Source organism: Mastigoproctus giganteus, chromosome 3 (genome assembly GCF_048544385.1).
Source record: "Mastigoproctus giganteus isolate SK-2022 chromosome 3, ASM4854438v1, whole genome shotgun sequence".
Taxonomy (NCBI): domain Eukaryota; kingdom Metazoa; phylum Arthropoda; class Arachnida; order Uropygi; family Thelyphonidae; genus Mastigoproctus; species Mastigoproctus giganteus.
The window spans coordinates 93,256,763-93,272,441 of record NC_143577.1 but is presented as its reverse complement, the minus strand read 5'-3'; the positions used below and the strand labels follow the sequence as shown (position 1 = coordinate 93,272,441).

The window sequence follows — 15,679 nt, the reverse complement described above, 5'->3', positions numbered from 1 at the left end:
TGTATCCCAAACGCACGCAAATGTTATCATCACCAATTTCATCAAAAAAAAAAATAAATAAATAAAATAAAAAATATGAAATCAACAGTTGATTTCATATTAGCTGGCTTAGTTCTGACTAAGTTCCAATTAGCTGGCTTAGTTCTTTAACTTTAATGTGACTTATTCTTAACTTAATCTAAATCATTCCATGATTTAGGTTAAGTTAAGAATAAGTTTGAATAAACTTATTCTTAACTATTTTGAATAAAGTTTTGAATAAATGAAGAACCATTTTGAATAAAGTTTGTACACCATGATGGGTTTATTGTTTATATGGAGATTTAGTGAGATGTTATCATCTTGGAGCTTTTTCTTTATACGGTCTCTTAAGTCACAAATCAATGACGAGCAGTTTTCATTGAAAGCTATAGAATGAATACTGTATTGAGTTGGGCCACCCAAATTTTTATCTTACAATTTGATTTATAGATATTTCATGCATTTCTCTGATCAAATGTTTCTTAAGGTTCTGAAAAAAAAAGGTCTTTCATCGTCGGGTATCCATATGCACGTCACGTTGCATATGCCTACCTCTGCAACGCGTTGAAGCATATCTTGGATAATATAATTAACAGCATCGGTGACGTTGTCCCGTCATTTCTGAAGGGAATGGGGATTATCTGTGTGAGTTCTCCTCCAAGTGTTCCTACAGGAAGAATTCTGGCGAAGTCAAACCTGGTGATCACGGTGACCACAATCCCTTCGAAATTGCTTTGTGGAAACAGATTTGACTGAAGAGCCTGTAGGAGGTAGACACATCCTGTTGAAAGTTTCGTTCAGTACATTCTTCACCAAATAGATCATTGAAGATGGTAGTGATAGGTCCGATGACGAGGAGGTGACTCTGAGCACCAAACACCAATTTTTCTCTGAGAATGTAGCTGTTTCTCGTACAGTATAGCTGTAGAAAGATTCACTTACGAGATGAAATCCGGCCTCATCTGTGAATAATGTCTTGTTGACAATGTCCAGCCCAAACTCAAAACATTCCTCTTTATTCATTTAGAACTTATAGCAAATATTCTGGGTGACCCAACTAAAGAATCATGCTGTAAGTCCAGAACAATTCTAAATTCCAGCCTGAACGAGTTCGATTTTAGAAATTTAGAACTGTAATAGTTGTGCTGTTTGGTGATCAGCAGTGACTGAGCTTGCATTTAATCTAATATAAAAAGAATATGGTGTGTGTGTGTGTGTGTGTGTGTGTCACTCTAAAAACTGGAGCCAGACAGACCATTGTCGTTATGGCCAAGGGTCTTAAATTCTTGAGAAAATTCTTGATATCTTCCCTGTTCTGTCTGACCCTAGTTCTGCTCTCTGTTCCTTTATCAATTTACTCCATAGGCGCGAGTGCAATCGAACATTTGCACGGCCTCCTCTTTCATCCATAGGAACTTTTGGGTAACATTATATTGAATATTGAATTTTCCTGAGCTACACCGAGTACTTTCGATATTTAAAATAAGTACTAAAATCATTTTCTTTTGACAGGTTTGGTTTCAAAACAGAAGGGCAAAATGGAGAAAAGCAGAAAGGTTAAGAAAAGAAAGAGAAGGGAAAGAGCACGATAAAGAAGAAAAAAGCAGTCAAGAGGAGCCAACGAAACCTGGTGAAGAAGGCGGAAAGTCTTTGGACTACAGAGAATCAGAGACAGATGAAGGCGAAGAGAAAGGCGATCTTCAGCACGACAGCCAGGAAGCAGTGAAGGGCGACGTGCTAGTAATGGAAGAGGGGTCCATGCCAATGATGTCGCCAGCATCCGGAGACAATGAAGTAGAAGATGAAGAAACAGCAGAAAGGTTCAGTCCGCATATAACATTAGACAGAAACTCAGAGTGCAGCAGCGTAAAAGAAATAGCGTCTTCCTCCTTGTTGGCATCGTCTTCGTCAAACGTGGGGATCTTAAAGCAGAGGCCCACTGTTCTTACGCAGCCATTATCTTTCAAGGCTCCTTTGATATCTTCCTTTACAGACTGGTGAGTTATATTTATGTTTTCTCTTGTTCTTGTCTCTCTTTGGTAATACCTGAATGGCAATTTATGCCCCTCAGTAATTTTTTTTAATTACGGTTGGGTCCAGTGGCGTATCCAGGTCATTGTAAGGGGGACATGGCGACCAGGTCTAGGTATCATCATAAGGGGGGGGGGGGGTTATTGCGTTCAAGGTTTTGAGTTTTTTTTTTCTTAGAACGCCTCCTGCGTCCTTTTTCTTTTATTTCAAATTTTTGGTAAAGGGAGGGCTATGCCCCTTCTGCCCGCCCCTGAATAGGCCCCTGGTTGGGTCATGAACTTCACAGGTCTGTTGAACAGAAGGGGAGTCATTAGGCAGTTCTTGCTGCCTATCAGATAAGTTAATAATCCAAAGAGAGAGAGAGAGAGAGAGAGAGAGAGAGAGAGAGAGAGAGGTTGACTAGCCACTCTTATAATGCGCTGAACAAGTAATTATTAAGATATTATTACTTGGTGAGCGCCTACTGTGGTATTAATTAGCATGAAATGTGCCCATAATATACGATTGCTTTTTCATTTGTTTAGCGAATGATGAATGGAGATGAAAACAGCTGAAATCAGTTTCCTGCTGTCGGGTGACAATGAAAATCTACTGTGCAATAAATAAATTTCAAAATTAAGAGTTATAATAAATACTAAATGCCAAAATACAATAACAAGTACGTTTGAGTGGAACGGGTTAAAGTTCGCCTGACTGCTAAATACGGTTAACGTATTTCTCATATGACTTCGCGTTATTTATCATTGCATGATTTATATTCTTATAATTTGTCACTGAAGTCTGTATACAGCAAATGAATAACCTTGATCTTGATGCAGACCAGTGATCACGAAATAAAGAATGCAGGCATATTCGTTTAAGAATAATGTGTTCGTGTCAAAAATGTGAATTGTGCTCTATGTGAGCTTTATAACTAACAAGTTAAATGTCCAATTCGTACCTTGATTTTTATCTTTCCTTATAAGTAAAAGCTCTGCTAGTCACTCTTCTGGGGTCTACCGGTTGATCATACACTGTGCTCAACTTGGGATTTTTAAAGAGTATTATTATACTTTTTGATGAACGATCAATCGCGAATTGATCCTTCGCCAGGTCAGTTCACGAAATTATCGCACGCGTTTCATCTTCGGCATAAATAAATATGTAAGATGATAAGTAAAAAAAACAAAAAAACTACTTAATCAGAAATTTATTAATTTTCATGTTTACTTAATATATTACTCCGCTTAATAACATTGTGACATAATAAATATCATGATACTGGCCTGAAAATATTCAGAAAACTAGTAGACTACATTGGTATATAAACCCAGAAAGGAAATGAGATATTCACTTTTGCAATAAAATAATAAATAAATAAAATAGGGACATCTAGAGTGTCACTGTCTGAAATGGCACAAAAATGTTGCGTGTGGCTGTTGCAAAAAGTTGGAGCGACAAGCTGCTATGTCGAAGGTGACACGTCTAACTTATTTTGACTTTAAGAACAGATAAATGTGTGTGTGTGTGTGTGTGTGAGAGAGAGAGAGAATAAAAAGAGATTAGATTTCTTCGGTGATATTCAAGAATGAGTAGCGTTGCTAGTCATTACTTTAAAAAACGAGTGCAAGGCCTATGGAAGATATAAATCATTAAGTGGATTTGATCAGGCACCATTGCTTTGAGTGCGCGTAGAATTATACTTCCGGTGTGAATGGGCCATAAAGGTTGAATCAGGAGATGCTGCTGCTCAGTTTGCCAACAGACTCGACGTCATTTTATGGCTGCACCAAGAATGAATTAATCGAACTGTATAACGGAATTCTCTTTTATTATTATTATCAAAAAAGTAGTATTTGATATGAAGAAATTACGACGAATCCAATCAAGCATCGCATGTTGATAAGTTGAAAAAATGGAAATTGTAAAACGCAGGCTTTTGTCTAGTGTAACGAAACCCTATCGCTGGAAGAGGAGAATGGCGAGATAGTTTTCAAGTCACCAACACATGAATTTTGATCTGATTTGATTGAGCTGAATTTTGATCTGATTTGATTGAGCTGAATTTTGATCTGAAAAGAGTTGAATCATGAAATTATATTAGCAAAGCCGAAGAAAGAGTGAACTCACAATGGGGAAAATCGTAGGGAACGGTAATAATGATTTGGTTCTATTAACGTAGCAATCAGAATGGCATGACGGACGAGAATTAAGCTGTTATCAAATTCTATTGAGTTTACATTAGACGACAAATGAATACGGCTTTTATCGAATACTGTTTGGGGCGAAAGGTCACATGAGAAGAATGAGCAATACTGAAGGGCAAAGTACAGATCGTTAGCTGGTAAAATGTACCTTTTGTCTTGTGGTATGTTCCCACAACGGATATATGCCAATATAGAAATCTCATTACCATTTTGTATCTAAGCGTACAGCCTCACATACCGACCCCCATCCCCTTTTTTTCAAAGAAAATGAAATTTCACGAACATACTGGGTCACTCAAAACACAACATACAGGTGGCGTGGTTGAGTGGAACCGCTGCTTACGCATTCACGTTTGGAACCTTAATGTATTCCACAAAAGTTCTGGAAAAAAACCGGCGATAATTAAAATTAACGAATTTATATATTCTGAGTTATCTATAAGTTCTCAGTTAGTGAAAAATTAATCCACATATTCATAATCGTAATTATTCTATTTATTCTATTCCTCTTTGAAGTATTTTTATTGTTATTATCATTTCAGTTTGCCACGAGGAAGCCAACCATGTATAGAGAATTTGCTGAGTTCACCGGCCCACGCTCGATTTCCTTTGCCCTATTTATATTTCCCCCCTCACCTAACCTCCAGTGTTGGACCGCCAATTTTTCCTGTGCAAGGTGAGTCTCCTTCATGTGGTGCGCATATTTATCACGGATAAGTTTTTTTTTTCTTATATTCATTACGCAAGGAAAAAATTAACTGTTAATGTTAATTGCTGCTTCTCATATAAACGTAAAATGCAGCGAAAAGCATAAAATAAATTAAACGAATTTATAACTTTTACGTAATGCAGGGTTAAGAAGTTGGTGGTAGAGAGAGCCTCAAACGTGTGGTAAACCCCAAGTTTTGAAAGAAGGGCTTTGGTAATAAGCTAATCCTTGTGGTTATTTGACGACCTGCCAGTGCAACAATCACACAAAACTTTTTTTTTTAAGTACCCACACGACCTTTTAAAATTTAGTTTTTAAAATTATTTTAAAAAGTTAAATTTAAAAAAATATTTATTTTTAAATATTTAAAACTATTGACTTTTCGATTTTAATTTTATACATTAAGTTATATTATCGATTATTTTTATTATACGTCAGGTTTATTAATATATATATCATAACTGGTAATAGCAAAAGAAAAAAAAATAATTAAAAAATATCCGAAATGAATGGACAGGATACTCGCTATAAAGGTTGAAAAGCTGAGAATTATGGTTACATTCCGCACCCCACTTTTGGTGTCATTTAAACCTACATTTAGCAGATAAATATTTTACGTGTCCTTTCCATCTGTTCTACTTTGACTTCTTATACACACACACACACACACACACGAGGTGTGGCAGTAAAGTTCCCAGACTGATCAAATATATGAAACTCAAAAATTGTTTTATTTTAATTCAAAGTAATCACCACCTGATTGTATGTACTTATCACACCGATTTAAAAGTTTCTGAAATGAGTGATCGAAGGCATCCAAGAGATGATTTTCAGTTCCGCGGTTACGATTTTCTTTATGTCCTCAACATCCTGAAATCTCTTTCCTTAGAGGGCGGTTTCACCTAGAGAAAGAGGAAGAAGTCAGAAGTCCGCTGGTGCTAGATCCGGCAAGTTGATGGATGGTTGATTTGTACAAAGCCATGTTTCATCAGAAATGTCTTCACAACAAAGTGTGGAATTTGCGGGGGGGCACTATCGTGCAACAAGAACAAGCTTCTTATCTTTCGACATTGCGGCCTCACCTCAGAAAGTCGCTTCAATAGTCTTTGAAGCACATGTACGTCTCTCTCTCTCTCTCTCTCTCTCTCTCTCTCTCTCTCTCTCTCTCTCTCTCTCTCTCTCTCTCTCTCTCTCTCTCTCTCTCTTCAGGTACAAATTCCTTGTGAATCACACCCTTTTTTGTCGAAAAACATGATCAGCAGTGTCTTGATGCTGGACTTCTGTAAACAAATTTGGGCCTTCGTGATGATCTTGAAGTCCACTACATGATGCTCTGATGCTTTGTCTCTGGATCGTACTGAAGCACCCAACACTCATATTCACTGACAATACAATCGAAGAAATTAGGACTGTCTTGAGATGTCTGGATGAAGCCTTCGTATGATGACACTCTTTATTGCTGCTACTCATCCTTGAGGCTATGCGGAATAAATTTTGCAGAGACTTTTCTTTTCCCTAAATCTTCTTTCAGAATTTGATGAATTGTCTCTTTATTCATTCCCAAACTTTTGCAACTCTGTCCTCATTTGGAGAGGCTAACGACGCCCACTTCTTGGGTTGTCGCGGAAATTCTCAGTTTCGTCTTCGAACCGCTTTTAACATTCAAACACACTGGTACGACTTAACGTTTCATCACCATAAACGATTTTTTACATTTCATACGTTTCTGCTGCAGGTTTTCTCAGTTTAAAGCAAAAATTGATATTTGTTTGTTGCTCCATTGCAAAATCGTGACAGGGAACGTTAAAGCTATTAAATAATTTGGTTATTACTTGCAACCTGTCAGCCTAATGGACATCTATGTACCACCATCTGTTGGAGGAAGTTTGAGCTACAAGTGGGTTTCAGAAAGTTCGTACTCTTACCTAGAAATAATAGTCCTAGAAAGGTGAAACTTCACAGGAACTATAATCCTTTTCTATGTACTCTCCGTATACAGTAACACATTTCTCCCATCGATCAGTTGTTTAATGCCTCGATCATAGAAGTCCACACTTTTTGCCTGAAACCACGATCCCACTTCATTGATGACTTCCTGAGACGAATTAAAGCCACTGCTTTGACATGTCTTTAGTCTCCGGATCATACTGGTACACCCAGCATCCGTCATTTGTCACCAACCGATAAAAAAAGTTCTCAACATCCGCATTCCACAAATCCAACAGTTGGCGAGAACATTGCATTCGGCATTGCTTCTGCAAAGGCGTCAACAATCTTGGAACTCATCTTGCGGAGACCTTAGACGTGCAGATGGCCACATAAAATGTATTGTCACCGTCCTCCCAACACAGGATGGAAAAGGCCTGGGTTTGAATCCCGTCGATGACTCGAGGAACTTTAATGGTTTTTTTTCACTCCATGGCTGAGTTAGTTGGTCTCAGGCGTAGATAGCGAGGTTTCTTCCAGAATCTGGGGTTTTCCGTCCAGCAAAACAAACAAATCGACCATAGAACATACGGAATTAACAGACATAAGACATACAGCACGGCAGATGAATTAATTTAATTAGTCGGGTGAACTAAAAATAATAGTTTGTTTTTAGTAATGTAAAATGCTGTGGATAGATCCATAACTAATTCCCACTGTATTTGCGATTAAATGAATTGTCACGCGTCTATCACTCAGTACCAGCTGCTCAACTTTTGCAACCGTCACACTGTCTGTGGATGCTGATGGCCTTCCTTCTCTTGGCTCGTCAAAGACACTTGTGTGACCGCAATGAAACTCCCGTTTCCACTTTTTTTGTACACTGCCATAGGATGGACAATTCTGCCCATACACAGCTTTCAGTTCGTCAATTTCCTGAGCTGTCTTGCCCTGCAAATGCAGGACTTTGATCACTGCTCGATACTCCACTTTGTCAACCATAGCGTCCTTCCTCCGATTCCGGACTCCACCTCTGGTGTACGATCACCTACGGGAATGAAATTCCACATGTTAGTAACATCCTACTGATGTTTTATCTAGGTCAGGGTACGAACTTTTTGATACCTCCTAGTATGACATAAAACTTCCTTTTATTTTCAAACTCATCGAACGTCACCAGTCCAGGAACGTTATTGCCATCAAGGGTTCATTGTTCACAAAAATGATAAAATAATCAAGAACATCTTGGATCACCGATTTGCACCAAATTCGGCTGTCATGCTTAACTAAGTTTAAACTAAATTAACATTATTTTTAAAGACTACATAAAAGATCAGTACAATAAAAGTCTTAGTTTGGTAGCATAAATTCCAAAATAGTCTTCCATAAAATACAATCTACGTAAAAAAAGAAGGTGAATTCTTATTGCTCCTCTGTAAAGATAGAAGACTTGAAATTCCATCAGAGATTATTTGTATGGAGAGCAGTTCGAGCTTCTTTAAAATAAACGACAGGACTACCTGTCTCATACTGGAGTTTAAGAACACGAAAGAAATGTTAGACGAACAATGAAGTTTTTTTATGGTGGAAACTTTTACAGCAGCTGTAATCAATTTCACTGAATGTATAATCTCCATGTCAACGAAGACATTCAAGGGACTACTTAGCGCAGTGTTCAAATGCGAAGGTACAGCAGCATCTGCGTTTTAATTGACTGTAAATACAGCACGTGACTGTAAATACAGTGCTGTCCTTATATTTTCTCTATCTTGTAAACTTTTTCAATCTTATGTGGCCGTCCCGGAGTATAATTACTAATATACTGCTCAGTGATTAATCTTTGTTGGGGGGAGGTAAATAAATAAAAAATTTACATAAAATTTTTGAATCTTCCGAAAGGTAAAGTGTCATTCTTTCAACCCTGACTGTAGCCATAGATTACATTACCTAAGAACAACTGAGATTACATTATTTAAGAATAACTGAGGGGCCCCGGGTGCCAAGCGATTGTGACTAAGCGACTTCTCAGTACTTCCAGTGCGATTTCCAGAAAGCGATTTACAGTTCCTTTTTGTTGTTATCGTTTAAAAAATCTTTTCATTTTATAACAGCTCTCGTAACAAAAGTCCCTGTACAGAGCAAGGAAGGAAAGCCACCTTTCTTTTTTCTCATAGTATATTACTAATACCTACTAATCTTCGCTTGGTCACACCAGGCACTGCTCCTGCCTCCCCGTGGCGGGGCCGGAAATCTTGGCAGAAAAGTCTCTCTGCCAAGGGCTAAAAGGAGCAAAGATGGACTATACCAACACAGACTCTTGCGGGCTCAATGCCCCATCACATTCTAGAGAGCAGGAAGAATATACCCCTTCCTTTGCTAAGAGACAAAAGAAGGATACAGACCAGAATATCTGGCCTCATTTCCTCATAATACATTCTTTGACTGACCAGCCAGTCAGCAAGCTTTCTCCTTTTCTGATCCAGAAAAGTTTAGAGAATGTCGCTGGCTCACCAAAAATGGTTCGCAGACTAAAATCAGGTGACCTGCTTGTTGAAACAACACAATCCAAGCATTCTGACAAGCTACTTAAATTGAAAACACTTGGAGGAATTCCCATAGAAGTGTCACCTCATGCCACCCTAAACTACTCAAAAGGAGTTGTAACAGAATGGGATCTTCTACACGTATCCGAGGAAGAAATTAAACAAGAACTCTCAGACCAAAATGTCATTCAAGTTAAAAGAATCCTAATTAAAAAGGATGGTTCATTACTTCCAACCAGAAACATCATACTAACGTTCAACTTGCCAAATCCACCAACTACTGTAAAGGCCGGATACTTGAACTGTCATGTCCGACCGTATATACCGAACCCAATCAGATGTTATAAATGTCAAAAATTTGGGCATTCACAGACAGTATGTCGGGGGACTGCTGTATGTGCTTCATGTGGATCTAAAGACCATATCCATACCGAATGTTCTGCACAAACCTTGCAGTGTCCAAACTGCAGAGGCAACCATTCCGCTTACTCAAAAGACTGTGAAACATGGAAAAAAGAAAAAATGATTCAGAAGTATAAAATCGAGCACAAAGTTTCCTACCCTGAGGCAAAAAAACAAATATCACCAATTACAATAACACGCTCATATGCAGCAACTGTCCAACAGCATAAACAAATAACTGCTGTTACTACCACTTCAGTTCAAACCAACGTTACAGTCCCACCAAACATCTCTATTTCTGATTGGGCTCGCTCAATCCTAGCTCCATCAGCAAAATCATCTTCAACCTCAACTTCTAATCAAGCCATAAATACACCTGTTACAATTCCGCCAACAATGCCGTCTATGTCACGGCCAATCATGAATACTAAAAATATAGATAAAGATGACAAACCCCCTGCCCATGATCATATGGATACATATGAAAAAGAAGCCCCAGAAGAACCAATCTTAGAGATACATGCTGAGGAAGAGATGGAAGTTCGCCCAATCTTCCCCAGAAAAGAGAAAAAGCCTGAGCGATCCAAGCAGACCCCCACTCGTAAAAAGTCAGAGACAAATACAAATACAAAGCCAATATAATGCGCACAATAATACAGTGGAATTGTCGAGGTTTTCGCAGCAACCTGGATGACATTCGCAATCTAGTTGATAAATATCACCCGGTAGGCGTCTGCCTTCAAGAAACTAACCTCACACCACAAATAAATGCAGCAGTAAACCACTACGGTATCTACAGACAAGACCGAATTTTTTCCGGAGGAGCTCATGGTGGAGTTGCAATCTTAATTGATTCCAAAATTCCGTGTAAACGCCTCCAACTACAAACTCTTTTGGAAGCAGTCGCAGTTCGAGTCTCAGTACATTTTACTTTCTCACTGGTCTCACTCTACCTTCCCCCAAATCAAGAATTTTCATTTTCAGATTTGGAAGCGTTAGTAGCCCAGCTTCCACCTCCGGTCTGTATTATGGGAGATTTAAATAGCCACCATCCCATGTGGGGATCCCGTCATCAAGATAAACGTGGTAAATTGATTGAGAAATTACTGGAACAGCAAAATCTCTCTCTCCTTAATACTGGTACTGAGACATACATCCATTTGCCCACTGGAACAGCCTCTGCAATTGACGTATCCATATGTTCACCTGTCCTATACCCATTGATTGAATGGTCAATATTGAAGAATCCACTGAATAGCGACCATTTTCCTGTGATCTGCAAAATACTAACAAATGATGTTGCACATCACGATGGCCAAAAAAGATGGAGATTCCATAAAGCTGACTGGACTAAATATAAAACAATTGCAGCAATAGATGAACAAATAATCACCACTCAGCCCATAGACAATGCTACAGCTCATGTCACAAACCAAATTTTAATAGCAGCTGAAGCTACAGTTCCTCGGTCATCTGGAAAATGCCATAAACATGACACAGCATGGTGGACTGAAGAATGCAGTATAGCCAAAAGAGAGAAGAACAAAGCTTGGAATCTCTTCCGAAAATATCCCATTTTCATCAATCTCATAAATTTTAAAAAAGCCAGAGCCAAAGCTAGATATCTCCAGCGTAAAAGTAGAAAGGAATCATGGATACGTTTTGCCTCCACAATTAACAAAAATACAGATACCCGTGTCATATGGAACAAAATCAGAAAACTAAATGGGAAATTTCTTTCAGTTCCAACTCCACTAATAATCTGGAATGGCCAGGAGATAACCAACCCCAAGGAAATCGCTAACTTACTGGCAACTATATTTGCAAATATATCAGCAGTATCGGCATATACTCCATCTTTTCAGAAAACTAAAACTGCAGCTGAAAAATACAGACTAAATTTTAAAACCAACAAACAACTCCCATATAACAAACCTTTCAACATAGAAGAATTACAGAAAGCTCTGTCTAAGTCTAGGAAAAGTGCAGCAGGACTTGATGGAGTTCACTATGAAATGATCCAACAACTTAATGAAAAATCTCTAAAGGCATTGCTTATGCTATACAATAGAATTTATATAGAAAACTACTATCCAAATTCCTGCCTTCACTCCCTTATAATTGCCTTACCAAAACCTGGCAAAGATCACACGATCCCTACAAATTATCGACCAATAGCGCTAACAAGTTGCCTTGGGAAAATCCTCGAAAAAATGGTGAACAATAGATTAACCTGGTTTCTGGAAACATATAACGTTCTTAACATAACTCAATACGGATTTCGTAAAAACAGATCATCTCTGGACCCCATGATAAAAGCAGAAGCAAATATCCGAAATGCTTTTCTAAGGAATGAGCATCTAATAATGATCAGTCTCGACATAGAAAAGGCCTTTGATACTACCTGGCGATACGGCGTTCTTAAAGATCTCCACAATATCGGTTTGCGAGGAAACTTACCACTCTTGGTAAAAAATTTTCTGAAAGTTAGAACCTTCCAGGTAAAATACCAAAACAATCTGTCAAAAATATACACACAGGAAGAAGGTGTACCCCAAGGCTCAGTGCTGAGTGCAACCTTATTTGTCATCAAAATAAACTCCATTATAAAAGACCTGCCAAAAACAGTTGAAACATTCCTTTATGCTGATGATGTTACTATCTCGTGCCATTCACAAAACATGAACATGATAGAAAGACAATTACAAAGTGCAGTGAACAAAATAGAACTGTGGACTAAAAACAATGGCTATAGATTATCAGAACAAAAAACAATAGCTGTACACTTCTGTAGAAAACGAAAAATGCATCTAGATCCAGAAATAAAACTAGAAAACCGGCTGATACCTCTAGCAAATAGTATACGTTTCCTTGGCCTGATTCTTGACAAAAAACTCAACTTTTTGGAACACATCAAATACCTCCGAACAACCTGTCAAAAAAAACTAAATATTCTCAGAGTTCTTTCTGCAATGAAGTGGGGAGCCGATCGGTTCACACTTCTTCACCTATACCATGCTATAATCAGATCAAGACTAGACTATGGAGCCCCTGTGTACAGTTCGTGTAGACCAAGTGTCATCAAATGGCTCGATTCCATACATAATAGTGCCTTACGAATCTCTTTAGGTGCATACAGAACATCACCAGTACAAAGCTTATATGCAGAGACTCATGAGCCCTCATTATATCTCCGGAGGCAAATGCTGCTATTAAACTATGCAATTAAAATCCGAAGTCTGCCTCACCATCCTACTTGGCAGTATCTTTTCAATCCACAGTGGGAAATCCTCTACAGCAATAAACCCACAGTAAATAAACCAGCCGGAATACGACTAAAAGAAACAATTTCAAAATGGGGCCTAAACTTTGAAAATGTACATGAGGATAACAGCATAAGTATTCCACCATGGCACACCTACACACCAAACTGTGACACTTATTTTCAACAATGGGGAAAAAGCACTCTGGCAAATGTCAACATAAAACAGATGCATGCAGCCCACGCATCACAGTTCTCGGAATACCTTCATATATATACAGACGGCTCTAAAACAGACACCAAAGTTGGTGCTGCAGTGGTACTTCCACACACTGTTCTCTCACAACAACTTCCAAATCAATGCAGTAGTTATTCCGCTGAACTATTCGCCCTACAAATGGCCTTAAAATACATAGATTCTTCCCCTCTTCTAAAACATCTCATCTACACAGATTCATTGAGTGCAATACAAGCTCTCCAAAAAAGACAGACTCCATCACATCCCTTTCTCTATCAGATACAAGCTCACCTTGTGAAGCTTAAAAGCAAAATGAGGCAAGTAAAATTCTGTTGGATCCCAGGACATACAGGCATTGTAGGTAATGAAAGAGCTGATCAAGCAGCAAAGAATCCTATAAACGTAAACCAAAGATTTTGCAAAGTTCCATATACCGATTACAGACCAATCATAAAACAGTTTCTCCACAATCAGTGGTCACAAATGTGGCAAAATGAATTAAACAATAAATTGTTTCAAATAAAACATGAGCTACAACCATGGAAATCGAGTCTTCGCAAGAATCGGCATGAAGAAGTCATTATATCCAGATTACGCATTGGACATACACATCTTACGCACAATTATTTACTCACCAAAGCAAATCCTCCAGAATGCCCTCACTGTTCTTGTCAACTCACTGTAAAACATTTCCTTATAGAATGTCCACAATACCACATGGCGCGACAATCAGCCTTCCACCTCCCTATAAATTCCCAAGTTTCTCTGACCTTATCACAAATCCTAGGCGATAACTCCAACATTGAAAATATATTCACTTATTTAAAATTAATAGGATATTTTGACCAGATATAAATCATATTTAAGAAATATAAATGTCTTTGTCACTAAACATTAATAGATAGGCGCAATATGGCCAAAGTTGCTTTTGCGCCAAAAAAACCCAACAACAACCAACCAACCAAATAACTGAGGAATGGAACCAATACTCTAAAATACCACGTTAAGAAAAAATAAAATAATGATAAATAACTTAATATTATTTGCGAAAAGCTGGAACGGAACATAGAACATGTTGTTATTGCTGTGCTGTGATATCTCCCTTGGAATGCCGGTATGTTTTCTTATTTTCCGAGAAATATGTCTTTCCGAGAAACATATGCAAAAATATTCTGTACATTAAAATTTCTTCCAAAATATGCAGCGAATTTTTTACACTTTCTTTTATTCTCTTTAACTTTTCCAGGTCTGTCGGTGTGCACCTGCTGCCTCCCTACTTCAGTGACTTCCTCTACCAGAACGAGCACCATCGTTTCGCCATCTGACACCACCACGTCAAGTGTATCGGATTTGAGAAGAAAAGCTCTGGAACATTCCCACGCACTCTTGCAGTCTTCTTCCGTGAAACCGAACAGAACTTAAAGATCGATTGGACTCCTGTTTGGTGTGGACTGGAGAGTAAATCGGGCCTCAGTTATGAACAGTTAAGAAAAACAGAACAGAAATGATCTTCTGGCCTTATGTCACCACGTGTGTATGTTAATCTGTAAGACAAGTGTTTGTTTCTTTAAGTATTTAGTTAAATGTATTTATCTCCTGGTAATCTAAGTAAAACAGTACCAAAGAGACTTTTAGCATGTTTATTAACGCGCGCACACACACACCAAGCACACATTTCTATGACAGTCTTACAAAATTCGTAAATGTTATTTAACTGCGGCTTGACCTCTTATTAAGGTTTATTGTGAAGAGTTTCGCAATATAACGCGCCTTAATGGAAAAGTCAAGACTGTCTATATGGCGTCCCAATTCAAAACAAATTTGAACGCGTATAGATAGCAGACGCCATATAGAAATCCTGCATACGATGAATTTTGAAGCATTTTTATGTATAACTTTGTATATTTTATATCTTTATGTACACTACTTCACATACTATTATTTGATATATCCTTATTATCCTATTTCTATAATAGAAACGTTGTCAGTATTATATAATAATTTGGGGATTTTCGTATTTAATTATTAATAAATTCTATTTCGAAAAATGCATAATCTCACAACCAGCTTGCTGCCTACAACTCATGCGGCCTGCGACCTTCAGCGGCTTACCTTTTTTTTTTTTTTTTTTTTTTTTGCCCTAGCCTGAAAAGGTTGGAGGCCCCTGCACTAGTGGAAGACATTTTGTCAAGCTCAAGTTGTGGGGCCTCAGTGTGAAATCTGCGGTTTTCCTAGTCGGGAAGGGATACGGAAAATTTCGACAATACGAGATCTGAAGAATCACAGCTTTGATTGGAAAAAATAGTATTCGGAAAGTTGCCAAAAAATCACGAAAAATATCCTAAAACATAAGGGAACAGT

At 38.1% G+C, this 15,679-nt stretch overlaps 1 protein-coding gene across 1 annotated transcript in view; it reads left to right on the top strand.

Moving 5' to 3' along the window:
• The window catches only part of LOC150088155 (uncharacterized), an 88,700-nt gene extending 73,960 nt beyond the window's left edge, over positions 1–14,740 (top strand). The window contains exons 5-7 of the mRNA XM_090370046.1: positions 1,534–2,018; positions 4,781–4,914; positions 14,565–14,740. Of these exons, the coding sequence (XP_090226172.1) occupies positions 1,534–2,018; positions 4,781–4,914; positions 14,565–14,740 (795 nt within the window). The remainder of the gene's footprint in view (positions 1–1,533; positions 2,019–4,780; positions 4,915–14,564) is intronic.
• The last annotated feature ends 939 nt before the right edge of the window (positions 14,741–15,679 follow it).